Genomic DNA, 21,643 nt, shown 5'->3' on the forward strand with positions numbered 1-21,643 from the left:
ATAATAATATGATGTATGATAATATTATATATTATATTATAAACGACGTAGATATGTATAAGGTATAGCATAATAATAATAATAAAAATAACGAAATGTTATGTTTTGTGGAGCGCGACCTACAGCAGCAGCTGCTGCTGTTTTGCCGGCTTGGCGAATTTTTCTTATTCACCATGTTATTATTATTATACACAACGACGGCTCGACAGCCGGTCGGTCGAGTCGACAGTGTTCCGATTGCGCGGTGGAGGGCGTGTTTTGCGCGTTTTACTGCTCGCACAACGACTAGAAACTGATTACGCATATACGCGACGGACGGCCGAGTGATAACGATCAGACCGATCAGTAGGCGAGCAGCGCGCTAGTGTGTGTCGCCCGTCGTGCGCGCTCGAAACTTATTTATTATTATTATTATTATTATTATCACTGTTGTGTTTATCATATTACCTATTTAATAATAATAATAATAACATTTTTTTAACATTATAATAAATTATAATAATAACGTTTTATCGTACACAACGACGTCGACAACCGTCAGTGACGTACGTTCAGTGCAGCAGTGTCCAGGCCAGTGTAATATCACTGATCCATGGTCCGGTACGCCGCAAAACGACAACATACGTCTACCCCGGACCCGTTGGTCACCACAGGTAGATAGTGCGACCTAGTCCGGACGTCCGGAACCGTTTTGTTTCGTAGTTAACGTACGATTTTTTCCGTCCGACCGGTTTGTGTATGCGTTCTGTCGGCGCCCGTTACGCGGTTTTCGATAGATCTAATTCCGCGACGCCTTGGCACGAGCCCTTAAGTCATTGTTATTGTATTATTTTCCTCAGGATCGATCGCGTCTCGTCGCTTTTCAATTCTCCCCCGCGAGAAAAACGTCCGTCCGACCGGCAGCAGTCGACCATAACGAAGAGATTTAACCGCTTCGACCAATTAAAAACGAGTACCACAGCAGAACACACCTGTCATCTCAGCTTTCCTTTTGTCCACAACACCGTTCACCGCACTTCCCAACGACTATCCTCGATACTACCCCGCTCAGGGATTTCGTTCTTAATCAACCACGTAAGTAATTTATTTTCTTGTTTTATATTACCAGTAGTTGCCAGATTTTTTTATTTATATATTATATATTCGTATGTATTGTGTAGTGTGGATATAAAGTATCCTTCCCATATGCTCGCTATACATTCCATTGTCCATTAACCACATCATAGATTATAACCATCTACTTACCTATTTTTTTTCTGTTTTAAGCCGATGAAAACAGGGAAACTGCTTTTGCAATGCTTCCCCATAATCATCTGTTTTATGCAAAGATTTATGTAAGGTTATGTGAGGACTTGCCTATTATTTACTAACTACCTATCTACCTAATTTGAATATTTTTAATTACTGTGCATTTAATTTTATGGGTTTTACAAATATTGGACTAGATAACAAAACAAAACCGAGTTATAAACAATATAAACTAATCTAACTTATACCATATTAGTGTTATGTTCTGTAACTATTTATTTAGATGCAGTTGTTCATTACCTGCTATCTAGTGTAATATTATTTTAGAATGTAATGTATAATTTGTAGCTTTTGTTAAACTAATACATAGTTAATTTTAATTCATGAGTTGTATTTTATGGTTATACATATACCCATTATAAAGCATACCCAACTACATCATATTAGATATACCCGTGTTTTTATAGAATTTTTGTATTAATAAACCATCTAGGTAAACATTTATTATTTAATTTAAGTTCTTCATTAATTACACTTTATCTTAGAATGGTTGAATATATTTTTTATGTTGTTTTGTCTTTTAATAATTATTTCTGGTACCTAGATATGTCAATTTATTATAGCTATTAAGTACAACCAGAATTACTACCTAATAAAGTTTAGGTATCAATTATTTATATCTCCAAACTTCAATATTATGTTTCATATTAAATGTCTTTTCATATTTTCATATTTTGTCTTAAAATGTATGCACCGAGGTTATATCTATTTCCCACATCTTACATTAATAAATATAATATTGCAATTTTCCAAAATATTATGAGTAAAATTTTTAATGTAAATCATATTTTAGTGTAGTTTGTATATTTTTATGCTCAGCTTAATTAATAATTTATCGTATTGGTTATATTTAATTAATACCTTTTATGTTTAAAAAATTTAAATATAAGACTGGTATATTTTAGAGATAGAATTATTTATAAGTAGGTTTATTTAAACTAACTATAGTTTTAATATACTTATAAACTACTTATTGCCTTTCATAGGTAAGTTATTTATCTTCTTATTTATAATGGAGTATTATCAATTTAACAAATTCAATAATTAGAACTAAAAAAAAATTCTATTCAGTTGGATCAATGCTGGATTGAATGAAAAATTGATTAATAAAATAAAATTGAATGAACCAATCACGGGCCACTAAATCATGTTTCAGGGACCGTTAATTCATTATTGATTCATTAAAATATATTAGTGATTACATGAGACATGATGAGCTTTATGTTTTACTATTGTTCTAGGCATTTATGAACAAAAAGTAAATAAAGTATAAAATAAAAAAATACAATTAATCTTTGAAGCAACAATAAACTATATAACTTGCGCTATAGACATTTGAGGTTTATATAAATTGTAACTAATGTGAATTTTTTTTAAAACATTATTATACATTTATATATAGCCAATATATTACGGGGTTAATACTAAGTATCAATCTAACCTAATTCAAATTATTTAACACAAAGTAATAATCGAGCTAATAATAATAAGTAATAACTATTATAAAATAATATAGGACATTTTTTTCAACATATTTTGTATATTTTTATCATATTGATAATTCAGTTGTCCATTTTCATAACTAAAATAATGTAAACTTATGTTATTTGTAACATATTTGTTATTTTTATGTATCTTGAGCATAAGCCCATTATTTTGTTAATGAATAAATAAATATTCAATCTAAGAATACCTTTATGTTTTATACGTATACCACACATTTTATAAAGTTTAAGTTAATGATCAGTGGAACTGTTTTTACATTACAATTTAAACTCATATCAAATACTCTTGCAACAGAATAAGAAGTAGAAGAAATGTTAGAAATTGATTTATTGACATTTTGTTTTAATATTTTTGGTTGTACTTACTAGTTAATGTAGGTAATCTATATTATAACACATACTATTATTGTCATTTAATATCCACATTGATTTTAAAATACATTTGAAAAATTGGCTAGCCATTTTGTTTTCATTTAATTTAATTTTAATATTAAATAAAATAACCAATAGATTATTATTATTATTAATAAATAATTTATGTATAACATAAATCAAAGGCACAAATGTCTTAAAAAATTCACATTTCACTTGCAACTATTTAGGTTTAACATTTTTCAAAGGCTTAAAAATAAGTTGGTAGTTGGTAGTATTCAATTCTATTATTTTCTGTCAGTATCGTTTTATTTGGTGGCGACGGATGCTGACAGCAGTACCTAAATATAACTGGTATGTATAAAAAATTTTTGTTCCATTTGGTTTTATTTCAAAATAGCCCATATAATTTTTATAATTTTTATAATAGTAATATAATCTAAACATTTTTCTAAAAATTAAATCATGACAAAAAAAAAAAATAAATGTTATTTAAGTGTTTAAAAAATAAAATAGAGTAGTCACGGGTCTACTAGCAGGATATATCACTGTATGTATGTCATATTATAAATTATTTTGTAATATAATATTTAAAATTTCTGATTTAAATGGATTCATTTATTAAAAATGAACACTTAGGTATTTAATGATAAATGTAATACATAATATTATTATCTTCTATTGTTCATAAGGTAAGCTTAAATAAAATAATTTACTCAATATTTTTTTACTATTATATAATTTTCATTTTGTTAAAATTTGATATATATATATAATAATATTTGTAAAACAAAAAAATACTTAACAATAAATATACTATTGTATTACATCATAAAATTAATTAATATAATATTATTTTTAACTTTGTTTTAAACTACATATATTTGTCATGTTATGCTAATATGTTATCTTGTTATTTTAATTTACTTAAAGTTTATTTATGTAAATTAAAATTACAAGGATTTTGTTACAATGAGGATATGAAATAAATTATCATATTATTCTATATTTATTACAATTTAATTTAATCACTCAGATAAGTATACAAACAAATATATTATATTATAATGCAAGTGTTTGCACATTAAGTAAAAACGCAAGTCGCAAAATATATATGTAAAATATTGCTTATAATTTATTAAGCACATAGAAAATTACGATCATTGTTTTAATTTACATTTATCTATTGATTATTAGATAAAAATACAATATCATCATGTTCAATTTTTAAGAACATATATTTATAGTTGTATTATAAGAATCGATTATAAAGTTATATCACATCACATCGTATTTGTTGCAAATCATTTATAGACCAAATAACAGTATAGAACTATAAACCGTAGACACCAGAAAGGAAATGATTGCTATTGTGGGTTATTGACCGTGCGTGAATGAAGAACTATTTATGAATTTACCATTACTGTTTTATCTATAAGTAGAAGATACCCCAAGTATTTTTGTCAATAATATGTACAATTAGTAAACTGCGAAGACGAATTCTAAAAAAGCCTATAGATAGAAATAATTATTAAAATAAAATAAATTAAAAATTTTAATATTAAATCCTAGTACATGTTAGGTGGTTGGTCTTGGGATATAAGATATGTGCTAATATATTTACATTTTATAGCCGTATAAGATATATTTTTGTGAAAAACGAGTACCTATTTATTATAAAGTATTAAATTGTATTTCAAAATGGAATCACGGGGTTAAAAATTCAACTTTTTACTCTATTTTTATAAAATAAACTTAAATAATTCAATTTCAAGTTTACAATATCATATTATTACTTATATTATACTAAATTAAATCTGAGAAAAATTTGAACCATTTTTACATTTAACTGCCTAACAAAAATAATTAACTAATAAATTTGGCGATGAGTTGAATTTTAAAATTTTGTGTTATTTTGGCTTTTTTTCTGTACTTGGAACGCTGGAACATTTTTACTGTACGATGTTTTGACAACAAATTGGGGAAAACTAGAAAAGTCTATTATTACTAGTAGTCGATGTAATACAATTATCGAAAGTTATTTATAACAAATCGATTTAGTTAGACAAAATAATTTAATTGGCTGTATTCCAAATGAGATTAGGTACGTGGAAATTATTATCTATTAGTTTATAGTTATAACTTTGTTAAGAAATTAAAATCTTTTTTTTTAATGGAATCTGAGTTCATTAACTAGAAAAAAAACTATGTTGTTATTTACATATTATAATATTTACTATACAGCAGTTTCATGTGATATTATTTTTGACAACATGGACATAGGCGACGGTTGAATAAATTCAACCAACGCTGGATGACCGGATGCAGTTCGTGCATTATCTAATTTGTTTTGACTTAAATTATACAAATAATAAAAGTTATTATGAAAATAATCCAATATGTAATAAATAAAATATTAAGTATCAAATCATTTTTTTTTTTAGTAAATTCAATTTTTAAGAGTTTTTTGACAATGCATAATACATTAACAAATATATTAAAATACATAGTAAAATACTAAGATATTATTAATTTATCTTATTCGAATGTATTGTATAACATCAAATTGTAAGTGCGAAATAAACCATTTTACTGTTATTTTTATTATTAAAGCGTTACAACTGCTCATAACTAGCGTTTAAATGAAAATGTGAAAATCTTTAAATTTGTATATAAGTTAATTCACTGTAATAATGATGTAGATTAGGAATATACAAAGTAATAATAATTATTATTTTTAATTATATAAATTATTCACTTTTTTCAATATTTAATTATTTTTAGTAGTTAAAATACATTTAATTTTATTATTAATTTTTGCATTTCACTGAAAAAATATTATTTGAATAATATTTTAGTTTAGATGGATAGACGTAAATTACATCGTATATCACATGCCCGTTTGTTCAATTTATTTTAATAGAAACAATAATTGTAATATATATATACTTCCTTTACGTTCACGTGTCAATAAAAAAAAACTGTCCAGCTTCTAGTTAGATAACTGAAGGTTAAAATAACCTACATGAAATTTTCGACTACTTCTTTTTCATGAATAACAATTCATATTATAATTGTAACTTATTTGCAATGTAGTCGTTCAACCTTTGGCACTCCTTATTCATACTTCATTATGATGTATTGATGTGTATTATTAATATACAATATTTGGTATAAAGTATTTTTTTTTTAACATTACATCGGTTCAGTTTCCTGTTACCATTATACGATGTTAACCATGTTTTTGTATATTATCTAAGGTGTTTACACTTTCCTTTATAGTTTATACTATACGCGATTATATTTTGATTGTAACACTTTCCCCCTAAAATATACCTATAAACTAAATAAACTAAATAACTTGTTTGCATTCATGAACCAATTATATAAAAAACTGAAATGTTTAATCGAATATTTTATCTTATAACAAACATAATTTGTTCAAATACAAATATATTCAATCAATCATTCTCTTGGTATTTTTAGAAATTATATTATACAAAATGGTATAATATTGAACAAACCTCTGTGCAAATAATTCCCTTATAATAATTTAATAAATAATATTTGTAAAACATCGTTTCAATTTTCTTTCAGTTAACAAGATTCATAATCTTACTTATTATTTTTATTTGCAAATTTGCAATTTTGAGTATTTTATAGTAATATTTGTAAATGAAAAATAATTGAAGTATATTTTTGCTTTATAGTTATTTTCTATTTAAGTAAATGTATTTATATTTTTAAATTGAAATAATTTGTTTTTGTTTACAGACTGTTTGTATAATGAATATTAGTTATCTATGGCAAAGATGAGGTATGCAGATATGCCCAGAGATGTTTCTATTGACAATTTTCCTTCGCTCAACGTGTCTGAGGTAACGCTTTCACAAATTTAATATAATATATTAACGCACTTAATATTATAAGTTTCGTGGTTTTTAATATTTTTTTAAATTGTATCTATTGTGTTTGTACATTGCATAATTAATGATAGGATGCAAATACACTTAAATATATAAAAATATATATCATAATATTGTAGGTAGTTAAGTATTTAAAAAAATAAAAACAAAAATAAAAAATATGTAAACTGAGAAGAAAAATATAACAATCAAAGCGCATCATTTTTATACTTAGATTAGTTTTTGAAATTGTCTTGTCAATAAATAGAAGTTTATATTCAATTTTTTAATGTAAGCATAAAACATTCAAGGTTATAAACGATTTTACAAAATTAAAAAAATACCAAATATGTATTAAGAATATTTCCATTTGTTAATTATCACTGCTGTATAGCTTTTAAAATAATATATAAATTATAATATAGTTATTTGGTTATTACTTATTACTTTATTAGTTTATTACCCAAATACACTATATTATAAAAAAAAAAAAAAATACGCTTAAAACTTAATGCATATTTGAAAGAAATGAGTAAACCTAAAATCTAGTTAGAAATAACATTTTTTATATGATCTAAAGGTTCTCTTTCCAATTTTTTTTATATATTTTGATATTTATAAACAACTCATATTATTATTTTATTACTATATAATGAGCGACTGCTAATCGCATATAAGCATTTGACGAAGACAAGATTCATTTAGAGGTCTTTAGCAACATTACAGATTTGCAGTCTAATGAAATCTAATATAATATTATTTTTTATTTTTGACCGATACAGCATCTTATTCGATAAAATGTGGAAATTTGCTTGTTGCGATGCGCAATTATGCATATTTATATAATTATGTTATAGCAGTAATTTAATAAATTTTGGTAGAAATAGTAATATACTTAAATAATTTGTTTTAAATATCCTTATTTAAAAGATTCTATACTTATACTTTTTGAATTACAAATTAGAGAAATCCGTTTCAGTATTGTGTTACTACTACTACTAATAATACGATGTTTTAAAGATAATAATTATTGTAGTAAGACTATACAGTCGGTACCTAAATATTGTTTATATCTATTATTTACAATATGTATTTGTAAATATATGAATGACAGATACTGCAAACATGGTTATAATATTGTGCAGCGTACTTACTAGTGTAAGTTCATTGTATCGTGTGCAATTTATTATTATTCAAGAATAACATTGTGAACATCAAATTGTAAATTAACATTAGTTTACACAATTACAAATTATACTAATGTCATTATGATTTTATTGAATTCAATGGTTGGTCATTGCCTTAAATCCATTTTAACGTTTTATAGACTGACAAACGATTAATAATAATAAATTAATAATTTATTATCGGCAAGCGTTACGGAGATTTAGACTTCGGTAATCGGTGTCATATAAAATAATAAAATGTATAGTTTTTATTTTATGTCTGAAAGTATTCAGAATTATTTTCTAAAAAAAGTCAATTGTTTAAATGTTATGATGTTTTTTAAGCGTGAAGTAATGCATATTTTTTGTCGTGTCAGCAGTATTCATAATTTATAGTTTCACTTGGCTTAAAAAAACCAGTTAATAAGAGAAAAATACCCCCGGTCATAATAATATTATATATTTATATTTTTCTTCCGTTGTTTTACGTATATTGTTATTCACTGGCTTGTCCCCCTCCTCCATTTATATGATGCATTGTACAAAAATGATTTTCAATTTAATATAATAATAAATAATACCTATAATAGAGCCCGTATTCATAATTTTGAATTAATATATTATATATAAACGATTACCTAAATATTGGATTGGAAAAAGGTCAAAATTACATTTTTTAATTTTTAACTAAAGTAAGATATCAGATTTTAAAACACTTAATTTTGCTATTCAAAGTTTTTAACTTAGAAAATATGAAAGCTATAATATAATGATTGAAAATATAGTAATTCAAAATTTATTTATTATATTTTTATAATTAATAAAATTTGTCCAAACTTATTCAAACAAACAGTATTAGACTAAAACACCTATGTTACTTTCTAAAATAATCTCTTTCAAATTGTATTGCAATATTTTCAAAAAACTCGCTTGATTAACAGTAAAAGAAATAAATAATTCAAGTAAAAATATATGGTTCTTATTTAAAAAAAATAAAAAAATAAGTTAATTTTGTTTTGCTGCTGTATAAATAAAATATAGTAGGTACTTATTGATTAATATGTTTCCGCCACTCGGTGATTGTTCGTTGTACTATGATCTTTTTTATTTACTGTTACATAGCTTTCAATGTTTCAATTACTTAATGGTAATTACTTATTAGTAATAATAATCAATTGTTAATAATTAATATTTCATAATAACATTTACAAAAATAAGACAGTTTTGTAAAGATACTTAAATGTCACACATTTTACATATTTTATAATAATAGTTTATTTGTTTCAACGATAATTTTTATTATAAAAATGTATAGCTAATATAAAATATTGGTGAATATTATTTTTTTAAATTAATTTTAATAATATTTCAAAATAAGCTAATAATGTTTTTAAGATAAATATATGCACTTTGCTTCTCTAAATAACACATATACATACGACACACCTATTGTAGCTACAATATAACGACAAACCAATAACATGATAAAAATAAATAAAATAAAATTTTAAACATTATAAGTATTTACCCTTATTTCATAAATATATCATATACCGGACTAATCTACGTGTATAATTTATATAATTATATAATATACAGAAAAATGTCAATCATGAATATCGAAATTAACATTAACGTAGTAAGGTTTCCTGATAGTGTCGGTAATTAACACGGATTGACGACTGGGTGATTTATTTATTTTTCGTATGGCGTTTATAAGCAACATCAGACTGGGCGATAATTAACAAATATAGAAATCCAAGTATTTAAAAATATGGTTTTTAAATATACTTAAAAGTTCAAATAAAATATATTCCAAATAATCAGAATTTTAATGAATACATTATATAAAATGTTGTTATTCTTGTATAAGGTGTTATCTTTATAAAATAACGTATATAAATGGTATATAATTTAAATTATAAAGCTTTACTCGAGTCAATACTCAATAATAAAATAACGTAGAACGCGTGTATATAAAACATAAAATCATAGGATTATTATACATTTATACATATTTTATAATCCGACAATAGTAGGTACCTAGTATAGTAATGTACAGTGTTAATAAATGCATTTATAAATGTATGCAACCTTGACATTGGATGGGTGCAGTACTGCAGTGAATGACGTGACAATTGAAATGTTAAGTCATGATTTTCAAATCAAATTTGGTGCTTGGAACGAATATTGAAATTTTTGTAATCAGTAAATATAAAAAGTATAGTCTTTTTTATAAGTCATCAGTTTGGTGATGGGTACTAGAATATTTTAAAGCTATAATCTAGTACCTTTACGTCACTGGCAAGTGCCAAAATAATATTCGTTTGTGTTGAGAAAGTAGTTGAATTAAGTACATTTTTATATTAATAACAGTGACGTAACCAGGATTTTTCTTCGGAGGGAGGGGGAGAGAGAGGCTGATCAATTTTTGTTGCGATTTTCACAGACCTAAAAATTTAAAAAAAAATTAAATTTTCTTGATATTTTGGGGAGGGGGAGGGCTGTAACTCACCTTCTCAGCTTCTCCCCTGGCAACGCCACTGATTTATCATATAACAAAAACTTAATTGACAAAAACCACTATTACTCTATAAAAACATAGTAATCATTTTTCTGTTATTTCGTGGTGGGAGGAGTAAACCTCCGTGTTTGTGCCTGGTCACTGGTTAAGTTATAAAACGTTTAGTGTTTATCTGACTTATAATAATAAGTAGCAAAATACTATTAGTTATAACTTATAACTTAAGACATTAAGACATAACATTCAAAGTTTACGAAAATATCACGTTCGTTTTGGATTCTATATTATTACAAAAATAGTTTTTTTGCATTATTTTCTCGATAATCTATGATTTATAATTGTATTGCTTATTTTTTAAACTAGAGTAGTTGAATACCTTCTACCTACATGCATGGTTTATTGCTGATTTGATTACTACGAACAATTCACGGATAATCTGTATTATCTTTGTTTCCAGAATGTTATAATACATAGGAATGTGGCCATTAAAAAATATCAGTATCGTAAAATAATTATGGATTTATCTTTTGTTAATTATAACTTATTAGTTATTACCATTAAACTTCATAATAATCGGTCTAATTTACTAACATATATTATGTCATCATGTTCTAGGCTTATGGAATTAATGTAAAAAAAATAATTGTAATAATGTAAAAACAATAATTTTTTTTTTCATTTTAAATTATTTTTGTTAAAAGTAGATTAACGTGTTCTTTGTTTGATAATTAACCAAACTGCAGAAGAATCTATCTAATATCATTAACCTTAGACTGAATTTAATTTGTGTTGTTATTATTAGGTACCTAAGCTATAACAGTTTATTATAATAATAAGATAATAAATAGTTTTATTTGTATGGCAAATATGTACCATATTATACATACCCAGTTTTATTATCGTTAATTGATATGAAATATGTTAACTATGCCTAATATAATAATTGTATTGTAAAGATAATGAATTCAATCGGTGTATAATCATTTTATTGTTCAGTATTCTAATTTCTCTCTTATTGAACAGTCTTATCATCAATAATTTAAATATATTTTTGTAACTGTATTAGAAAAAAATTGTGGTTTATTGATTATATTAATTTTACAAACTGCACCAAATATTTTTTATACATTTTTATAAAAATTCAAAAAATGTTGTGTTGTATACAGAAAGTAAAGTCAAAGGCATATGATGATGATGATAAATTAGAACACTTAGTTTCCAACACGGAGTATAGAAAATTAACCACATACAACTCTTTGAAAAAACATCCATCAAATTTCTCAACTCCGTCGTGTGAACAAAGGCATAGAAGACGTCTTTCAGAAACATTAACATGGTGAGTAGACTTAATTGTTTGTAGCTATAAAATGAGTAAAAACTAATACTTTTATATTTTTAACAACTACTGTTTATTATAATTATATAGGATATAAATGATTATGGTTGTTGTTATTATTTATTACTATTACTTATTCTTATAGAACATAGTATATTTATAATATGTTTAACTATTATAATAGATTTATACCTTATTTATTTAAAATATATCATTTTACCTTTATGTTTCAGTAAATTAAATTTATTAGTACATGGACGCTGAACATTTATTTTATTTACAATAAATTACTAACACGTTTTTTATTTATTTTTTATAGTGGTTTAGCAAGACAATGTAAAACTCACAGTCTTCCTTGTAACATGACATTAAAACATCCTTATAGTGTTTCGCCGGTTGATGAAAAAGATGTTGATAAGACTAAAGGTGTTTTGTCTCCTGGTATACTTCCAGAAGATTGGGCTGCCCAACTCACATTATTAGATTTAAGTATATTCAGTCAAATATCTCCAGAAGAGTTGTCTTCGTGTTCTTGGAACAAAAAACAAAAATTAGAAGTTGCACCAAATGTAGTAGCATTTACTAGGCAATTCAACCATGTAAGTAAAAAATTGAATAACTTAACATTTTGGATTGAATTTTAAAATATGATACATTTCAGGTATCATTTTGGGTTGTTCAAGAAATATTGAAAGGTACCACTCCAAAACTGCGTGCTGATCTCATCACTCAGTTTATAAAGATCTCCAAAAAATTATATGACCTTAATAATTTCCATTCATTATTTGCTGTTATTTCCTCCCTTCAAAGTGCTTCAGTTTATAGGTGAGTTTTTAATTCATAAAGTGATTGAATTCCAATTTACAAATCTGTTATATTGTTGATTAGGTTATCCAAATCATGGAACAATGTGTCAAAGAAAGATCGGCAATCATTTGATAAATTAGCCAATGTTTTCTCAGAATGTAATAATTGGAGGAATCTTCGGGATCATCTAGAAACCTTACGTTTACCATGCATACCTTATTTAGGTAAAAAATAAAATAATAATATTATATGTATTTATTTTTCTAAAAATATTTATATATATTCAGGTGTATTTTTGACTGATTTGGTGTATGTTGATATGGCACATCCTCATAAAAGTAGTGGCTTATTAGAATCCGAAGCAAGACGACTGAAAATGAATAACATTCTAAGAGTAATATCACATATGCAGCAGAGCCGATATGATCATTTGATTCGGTTTTCTAGAATAAATGATTATTTAAACTCAATTAGATATATTGAAGAACTGCATAAGTTTGTTCAAGATGATCAATATAAGTATGCATCACAGTGTACTAATTATGTTTTAATTTTTTTTAATTTTTTTACTTCATGTATGTTGTATTTAGGTTATCATTAAAGTTAGAACCTTTATCCTGCCAAACAGAAAACTCTAGAGGTTCCAAGGAATCTGTCAATCAAGTGTTGTTAGATTCATTGAGTTTATCACCAGCAAAATCAACAGACTTAATGCGAATAAGAAAATTTTCTTTATGTAAACAGCAGCAGCAGAAAACAAATTGTTCAAAGTAAGCATACTATAAAGGTTACATATCTATTAAGGTATAATATACTTAAATCTTACTTCTTTATATTTTTGGCCTCTAAATATGGGATTAAATATTATTATCAACACTCAATTATAAGTTAAAAAGAAAAAGTTAAAATTAAGTCCATTATCCATATTATATTGTCAATGACTATTCTAGTCATTTTAAAAATAAATTTATTTTTTAATCAGATATCGCAGTGCAAGTTTACCGCGTAGTTTTCTTAAAAAACCTGTGAATCAATCTGCAGTGTGTAATAATAATAGGTAAGCAGTTAGGTTTCGACGTGTTGATTTTTTGCACATATTTTTTGTTTGACTTATCACAATTTTTAATTCTTGCTTTTATTTATTTTTGCTTTTGGCTGAAAAAGATAATTAATGTGCTTTAAACATATTTAACTTTTGGTGTGGCTGTATACTTTTTTTTATATAACTAAAAATTATCACTTATTTAGTTATTCTTAGTAAAACAATATTTTTAATTGAGTAGATTTTCTTTCTCTCTCTTTATTTTTTTTAACAAATATTACTATTATTGTATGTTTAAATAATATTTTAATTTTGTAGTGGATGTTTATTAGTTTCTGTTTGTGTATAATTAGAAATAGTGTAACAACTTTAATTTAGTCGAGTCTCTCTTAAATAATTTTAGATTATTAAACTATTGAATATTGATTGGTGTAAAGAGTTAAATAGACAAATAGCTATATGTTACTATGTATGTTATTGACACTAATACATTAATTCATAGTATACATGTGTCAATAAACTTAATATATGGTATCAAATATTAAATAATGTATAACTCCTATTGTAATGACTATTCAATTTACACTCCATGAAGTATTTAGTATTTAATTTTTTTGTTTGGAAGAAAATTATAATTATTCTGTTTTTATTGAAGACCATGTTCTGTAAACATTTATATTATGTATTTACATTTTTTTTAAAACTCATTTTATCAATCTTAACACAATATTATTATTTCTAATCGAATAAAAAAATATAATCATTCAATTTGTTTTCAATGTTCATGTTTTGTGTTTAATATAATATTGAATTTAAAATGTTCAATTATGAATTTATTACTCAATATTTAACATTCTATTAGAACATATTATATATACAGTCATATTTTATATTTCATTGATGCAATATTGCCAATTGATAAGAAAAACATTATTTTACTATATTATAAATATATTACTTTTTCATATTTAAAATATTTTATATCATAATAGAATATTGTCATAAGCTATATGCAAATTAATTTCCTACATGACATTAGTAAAATAAATAAATTAATTAAACACCAATTGCCCATTCTGTATATTAACCATTATATTTAAGTATAAGCATAAAATATAATTTTAATATAGATCTTACGTGTAAAGTGTTAATTTATTATCAAATAAATTAAGCATTTTTCAATGTACATTTTTGAGTTAAGTACAAGACTTTTAGAAAATTAATAAGACAAATATTCACTTACTTTAAACTCCTAGGTAATTGTTATTTAGTTTTTATAGTAATATGTACATATTTATGATTATGACATACTAATCATAGTAAAACATCAATAATAGTAATATTACTTAATTATTTTATATGTTTGATGCTATTAGTATTTTTAACTGTTTTAAGTATTTAAAGAATTAATGTATAAACCTTAAATATGTTAATTGTTTAATACTAATATTAAAAAAAAACTATTAATCGTTATGCTAGAAAGTGAGTATAATAAATGCTACTTTATAAATATTTAACTTTTAATTACTAATAATTTATTAGTAATAAGTTATTTTTATAACTATATATTAAGTGACTCTTATTGAAGCTTATGAATTTATTACTTAATAACCACTTTATTAATATATTTTTTTCCTTGTAAACATTCTATAGTATTAGATATTTTTAATTGGATATATTATCTTAAAATCCTAATTAAGTACTGACTCAATGTATTTATTTTTATAATTTCTAAATATAAACTTTTTTTAGCTTGATCCATAAATCTGATGAAGGAATATTGTCAACTGTAAACTCAAGGAATTTACTTGATGACTCGCTCATTGAAGAGAATACATTAGATCTGTCTAACTTAAATTTATCACCCTCTCAGTAAGTACCATACATTTTTGTGATAATGAATAAAATGTATATCTGAAATAAATTTAAATTTATATTTTAATAGAACATTGAAAGGAGCCCATAAAATAAGTTTAGAAAGTTGTTTAAGGCGTAAAGTGGTTTTGAAAAATGGACGAAAACCAGCTGTAACAACTTGGCAGCGTTATTGGATACAACTATGGGCATCGGTATTAATTTATTATTCACCCAAGTCATTTAAAGGGTAAGTGTATGATTACAAAATATCAATAGGTGTATATAATATTTTCTATTGTACAGTTGTAATAGAAATGATTTTAAACGAGAGCCATGCAAACTTTGTCCGTTAAAAGGATGTACTATTAGTCTTGGTGATAATCCAGATACGTTTTTAATCAAGCATCCTGATCAAAGTAAATATTTCAACTTGATTTGTAATTTCAAATAATATATTTGACTGACTAAATGTAATATTGTTATAGGAAATACTTATAAGTTTCGAGCTGAGAGTGACAATACAGCTTTACAGTGGTATAGAAGATTGTACCATGCTGCACAGTCAGTACACCAACCCGACACTAAATTACCCGATAACCTTATAAGTTTCGACTGATTAGTTTTAAATTTCATGTGAGTTTTTTACTTAAAAATAGAAAAAAAAACAACTTAAAAATCAGATTATTTTATGAACATAACCTTTGAGGTTAATATAATACATTATAATATAAATAATATCTATATAAAAGTTAAATTGTACTAAAAGTGATAATCGTTACCAAAGATGATTTTTAAATAGAATAATATACATATAAATATAAAATATTAAGATTAAGTTAGGTTAGTGTAAGTGGTTTAATATAGATTGAAATTGCAATAAATTAAAAAAATGACATAATATTTTAAAACACATATCAGATGTTTTAAAATTAAAGACTTATCTCTTTTGAAAAACATACAATATATTTCTATACAGAGTATGAAGTATATAATATTTTTTACATTTTTTGCCTCTTGCCTAAAAATAAAATTATAAAATTTCTTGCCATATAATTAATTGTGTTGGGGTTTTAATATACTTAATTGAATTAATTTACCCAATTGATTTTAATTTTTTACAACTTCAAATGTATGTTTACCAACATTTTATATTTTAATTGCTTAGTATCTTTATTATCTTATATTATATTTAACTTTAGTATGATGTTTTTTACTTTTTGTTACTCTTCTTAAGTCTGACCTTATTGTTTTTAATTAAATAATTAGCTTGAATAATATTTTATTTCATATTTCAGTTTATTCTATTCAGTTATTTTTGATTGCAATTGCTTCTTGTGAAAAAATAATTATTATCTTTAATCTAATTAAATAATAATAAAATATGACATATATTTCAGTTAACAAAATACATAATTATTCTATCATAATTTATTTAAAATTTGTGTATAAACCCTGCTACTTGTTCTCCTACAAGATTATAAGCAATCTGAGTTTAGCAGACACCTATCAAAAAATTTGAATAACATATCTCTGAATCTTAAAATTATTAAGTTTGCTCTGACTAATGTTATTAATCTATTAATTGTTTAAAATTGTTTTATTTTTTACACTGGCTGTTGTTTATATTATTACATATGTATTTAGTTATGATTAAATATTATCCACAATAGTTTAAATTAAGTTGTGAAATGTACACAAAAATAGTCCTAAAATAAAATAAAAATGGCCAAAGCCTAAGTTCCTTATACTAAAATATTTAGATAGTTATTATGAACTAAAACCATTTATAAATTATTTTTTTAGAGATTTAATTGAAAAAAAGGATGTTTTGTTAATATATTTTCTCAAGCTAACTTTATTTTTGTTTTGCCAGAAAAATAATTAAGTAGAAAATGTGTTTTTTGATATCATAAAACATACCTATATTATTATATTTAAAAACATAATATTTAAATAATTAAATGAAAATAGCAGTTTCGTAAAATATTAATTGATCATTTTTCATTATAAATAATCAATTATAATGGCATTTATGGAGTGGGTTGTGAACAGACCTTAAATATTTAAACAGTTGAGACATTTGGGTATTATATAAAACGTTTCCGAATAACCATGAATTTTTTTTTAAGTATTATATTTTTGTACGCTCTTGCTCTACTCATTTAATTGAATTTTTGAGTATTATTTTTCACAAAATTAATAAATTTATCTATCATCTGGTAATATTTCCCATTATTTATTAATTCATGATTCATATTTTCCTAAGTAAAAAATACCTTTGCCAAAATTGTAAATTATTTTTACTCAAAAATGCTAACATTTTGTGTTTAAAAGTTTCTGTTTTTAAATAAAAATTATTTTTCACTGTCATAGTTCTATAATTAGCCAATATAGTTTAAGATCTCTAATAGCGCGTAAGTTGTGATTAAATTAATAATAATAAAATAAAAATATTAATAATATGAGTGATACTAAATGAGTTTCATAGATTAATAAAATTTATTAATAGGTATCATAATAAATTATACAATGTGCTAATATTTTGGTTTTCTACATAACTCGAGTTAAATTTTATTTGTTGTAACCAATTACATTAGCGATTATGTTTTTTTCTGTTATAAATAGATTCAGATTTTGTTGTGTTCATTTTTAATTTAACTGTTTTATTGTTATCAGTATAATATAGCATATTTTTTAAGAAAAAGGTTAATTTACGATAATATGATTTTATTTCTCAACCAGGATTTTAATTGTAGGTAATAATTATTGTACTATATTAACAAAATCTGATTGTTTTTAAAGTATTAATTTTTTGAAGACAAGACAACATTGTCGTCAAAAGACATATAATGTGTATACTTTTGTTATGGTTAGCGGTTTTATATTGTTGTGCTAAATGCTTAAGTTGTATAGATTTATAAATCTGAGCATGTATTAGACCAAATGTTTAGTCTTTTACATAGTATTGAAATAGTAATTTTCTTGTGGACTTATGATATTATACATTTACCTAAATCGATCTCAATTTGTTTATACAATGATGTCTTTAAACAAAATAATTTTAAAATATTGTAATGTTTTTAAAGTAAATGCAAATAAACAAATCTAATCTCGAAAATCTGTTTACCAAGTAAAATATATATAAATAATATATTCACAATTGGTTTAAAGTAATAAATTGGAGAAAAAAGATTGTTCTCATTACCTAATTTAGTCCATTTTAGAATTATTATCTATCTGTTTACTTATAAAATGGATAACAAGTGTATACTTAAAACATCCTTTTTCTGCTAGCGTTTAATTTAAATTACTATTATTGTAATCAAACATGCCTGATGCTTTGTTCATGCTTTTATTCCAAAACAGTTAGTGATGAATTTTAAATTATAATAGGCATATAATTGGTGCCACTGTGTTTGTTTTATTAAATCGTTGTGTTTCAAATTGGATATAAACTGTTGATTATTATTGTTTAGTAATATGATAATACAATATGATATATGTAGAGATACCTATATATGTTTATTTATTGATGTTCAAAAATGTTAATATTCACCTATTCTGATGGCCTATATGATTACTATTTTATATATTATTTAGTTGTGTACTTGCGTACAAGTGTATAATACATATTTTATTTTATTCTTTTAGATGTATAAAAGCAATAATTAAACGCTTAAGATTATTTATTTGTACAATACTTATGTATATTGTTCACACACATGTCAAAATAATAAAACGTCCTACATAATTGTTTGTCTATGTTTTGTATTATAATTAAATTTATTTCCAGGAAATTTGCTGTAGCACTGGCTAAATTGTTTGTACTGTCATTTTAAAAATGTGAAATTTAGTCTAAATCAAAATAGTTAACATTTCATTGGAATAGTAAATTTTCATCTAGTCATACTTCAGTGAAACGACTAACAATAGAAATTTATGGTTGATACTATTTAAAATGATTTTTTTGTTTCAATGTACAGTGATTAAAATATATGATAATGTATTGATTGGTGACTACTAAGTATAGAATAGAAAGATTTAAAAGACAAGAAAAAACAAAAAAAAATAAATGTTTATCCTTTTGGTGTTTGATCTACTGTCTAAATGTAAGTAGCACAAAGGAGATATTTAAATTTATTTAATAAAACATACTATGTTATAAAGTGTAATAAAAATCTATGTTATAAATCTGATTATCATTTGGCAGAAAATGATTTGAAATAAATTACGTAGGAGCTAGAATAATACATAAGTTGAATTTTAAATGAATAAATTCAAAACTATAAAAGAGTAAGTAGGTATCTATTTTGTATGGTTAAATATTACATTTTAAATCATAAACCGTCACAATTTGAAATTGTGCCTTAAAAAGGTGGTTAGGTCTAAGATCTATACTGTCACTATATATCCTCCACCTCTCCGTGGTGCTCTCTGAGTCATGCTAAGTGGCTTTATTAAGCTAATTTTGAGGCAGTATTCGCTAAAATTTTAACGTACAATCGTAGGTGAAAGAATGCATTTATGTTTAAGCGAAAAAAGGAAACTACTTTATCATCTGTGGTCGAAAAGTGAACGTGGGTGAAAATAGGAAGATCTCAAAGAGTATCGCCCAAAAGTACCGGACTAAGTTTACAATCCGACCTATTTCATTACCCGCTATTTACGGACCGAGTTTACAACAATAAAAGTTATCACGGACTGAGTGTACGTTTGCCCAAGTCGAGTGTACCTCGTCATTGAAAACTAAGTTAGGTACTATACTGATTGTAATGTATGTATTGAATTTGAATTTAATGATAAAGCATTGCATACAAAAACGATTATGATTGAAGAGGATCTGTCAGTCAATATTACTATATAAATATTTTATGATATCTTTATATATAAGTAATTTATTTTAATATTAGTAATGCAGAAGGGTGAATTGATTTTAGTCAAAAATGTTACGTTTTAAAATGCCAATGTGTGTATAAAATATAATATTATATTAGGTGTATAAACATTTTTAGTACCCACGAATAATATATTTTAAATTTCAATAAAATAACTATAAAATCATAAATATTCTACATTTAAATTTATAAATTCGCCCAAAGTCAAACTTAAAATAATAAAATGTCTATAAAAAAAATGTATTATCATATTTTTTAAAATCTTTTTAATCCAATATGAACCACTTATAAAAAATCAAATTTTTAAGTCTTAGCTATACCTAAGAATTGAACGTTTTTTAAATTGTTTAAAATTTGAAATCTAAATGCTTATAACAAAATGTTTATGTATTTTTAATATTTTTATTAATTTATAAGAAATATGTATGTGGGATTTCTTAACATTTTTACTGACATTTATTGAAAAAAAAAATAATATAAATATTTTGAGAAAATTTAAGTACCTATCTACGGTTATTTACTATAATATGTATATTAAACCTGTGAGTGGCTAAATTAATTATTAAAAAGCTTGCAAATATATAATAACAATAGTTTTATTATCTTTCCTGTGCGTGTTGATCGAAACAAAGAGAATTTATAATAGATACCCATCAATTTATTGCTGTATTCTGTCTTGTTTATTTTGTTGTTTTTTTAACAATCAACAATTCTATTCTAGTCAATTACGTAAGTATACAAAAGTGGTTATGAATTATCATCAACAATATAAAAATACCAGTCATTAGAATAGATTTTAAAATGTTCGTAGATACTGTGAAACGTAAACATTGTTATTAAAGTTACTCCCATCTACCTGTGGTAGAAGGATACTAATAATTGGTTTGGTCTATATCTCAATCAGTCATTAAATATCCAAAAAAATT

The 21,643-nt window shown here is 24.2% G+C and overlaps 1 protein-coding gene across 4 annotated transcripts; it reads left to right on the forward strand.

The window, feature by feature from the left end:
• Window positions 1–339: 339 nt before the first annotated feature.
• Window positions 340–19,541, forward strand: LOC113558529 (ras-specific guanine nucleotide-releasing factor RalGPS1-like). Of its 4 annotated transcripts, none has more exons than XM_026964025.1 (14): window positions 340–1,074; window positions 6,960–7,063; window positions 11,947–12,116; window positions 12,436–12,715; window positions 12,778–12,941; window positions 13,005–13,147; window positions 13,211–13,442; window positions 13,514–13,693; window positions 13,906–13,980; window positions 15,718–15,837; window positions 15,911–16,069; window positions 16,126–16,238; window positions 16,308–16,455; window positions 19,474–19,541. In XM_026964025.1, the coding sequence occupies exons 2-13, from the start codon at window positions 6,989–6,991 to the stop codon at window positions 16,436–16,438; spliced, it is 1,842 nt and encodes a 613-aa protein (XP_026819826.1). In that variant the 5' UTR covers window positions 340–1,074; window positions 6,960–6,988; the 3' UTR covers window positions 16,439–16,455; window positions 19,474–19,541. The 4 variants fall into 4 exon arrangements, with proteins under 4 accessions (XP_026819826.1, XP_026819833.1, XP_026819819.1 ...); XM_026964032.1 differs by lacking the exon at window positions 19,474–19,541 and having other exon boundaries at window positions 340–653; window positions 840–1,074; window positions 16,308–16,708; XM_026964018.1 differs by lacking the exon at window positions 19,474–19,541 and having other exon boundaries at window positions 16,308–16,708.
• Window positions 19,542–21,643: the final 2,102 nt, after the last annotated feature.

The sequence above is a fragment of the Rhopalosiphum maidis genome, chromosome 1 (genome assembly GCF_003676215.2).
Source record: "Rhopalosiphum maidis isolate BTI-1 chromosome 1, ASM367621v3, whole genome shotgun sequence".
NCBI lineage: Eukaryota > Metazoa > Arthropoda > Insecta > Hemiptera > Aphididae > Rhopalosiphum > Rhopalosiphum maidis.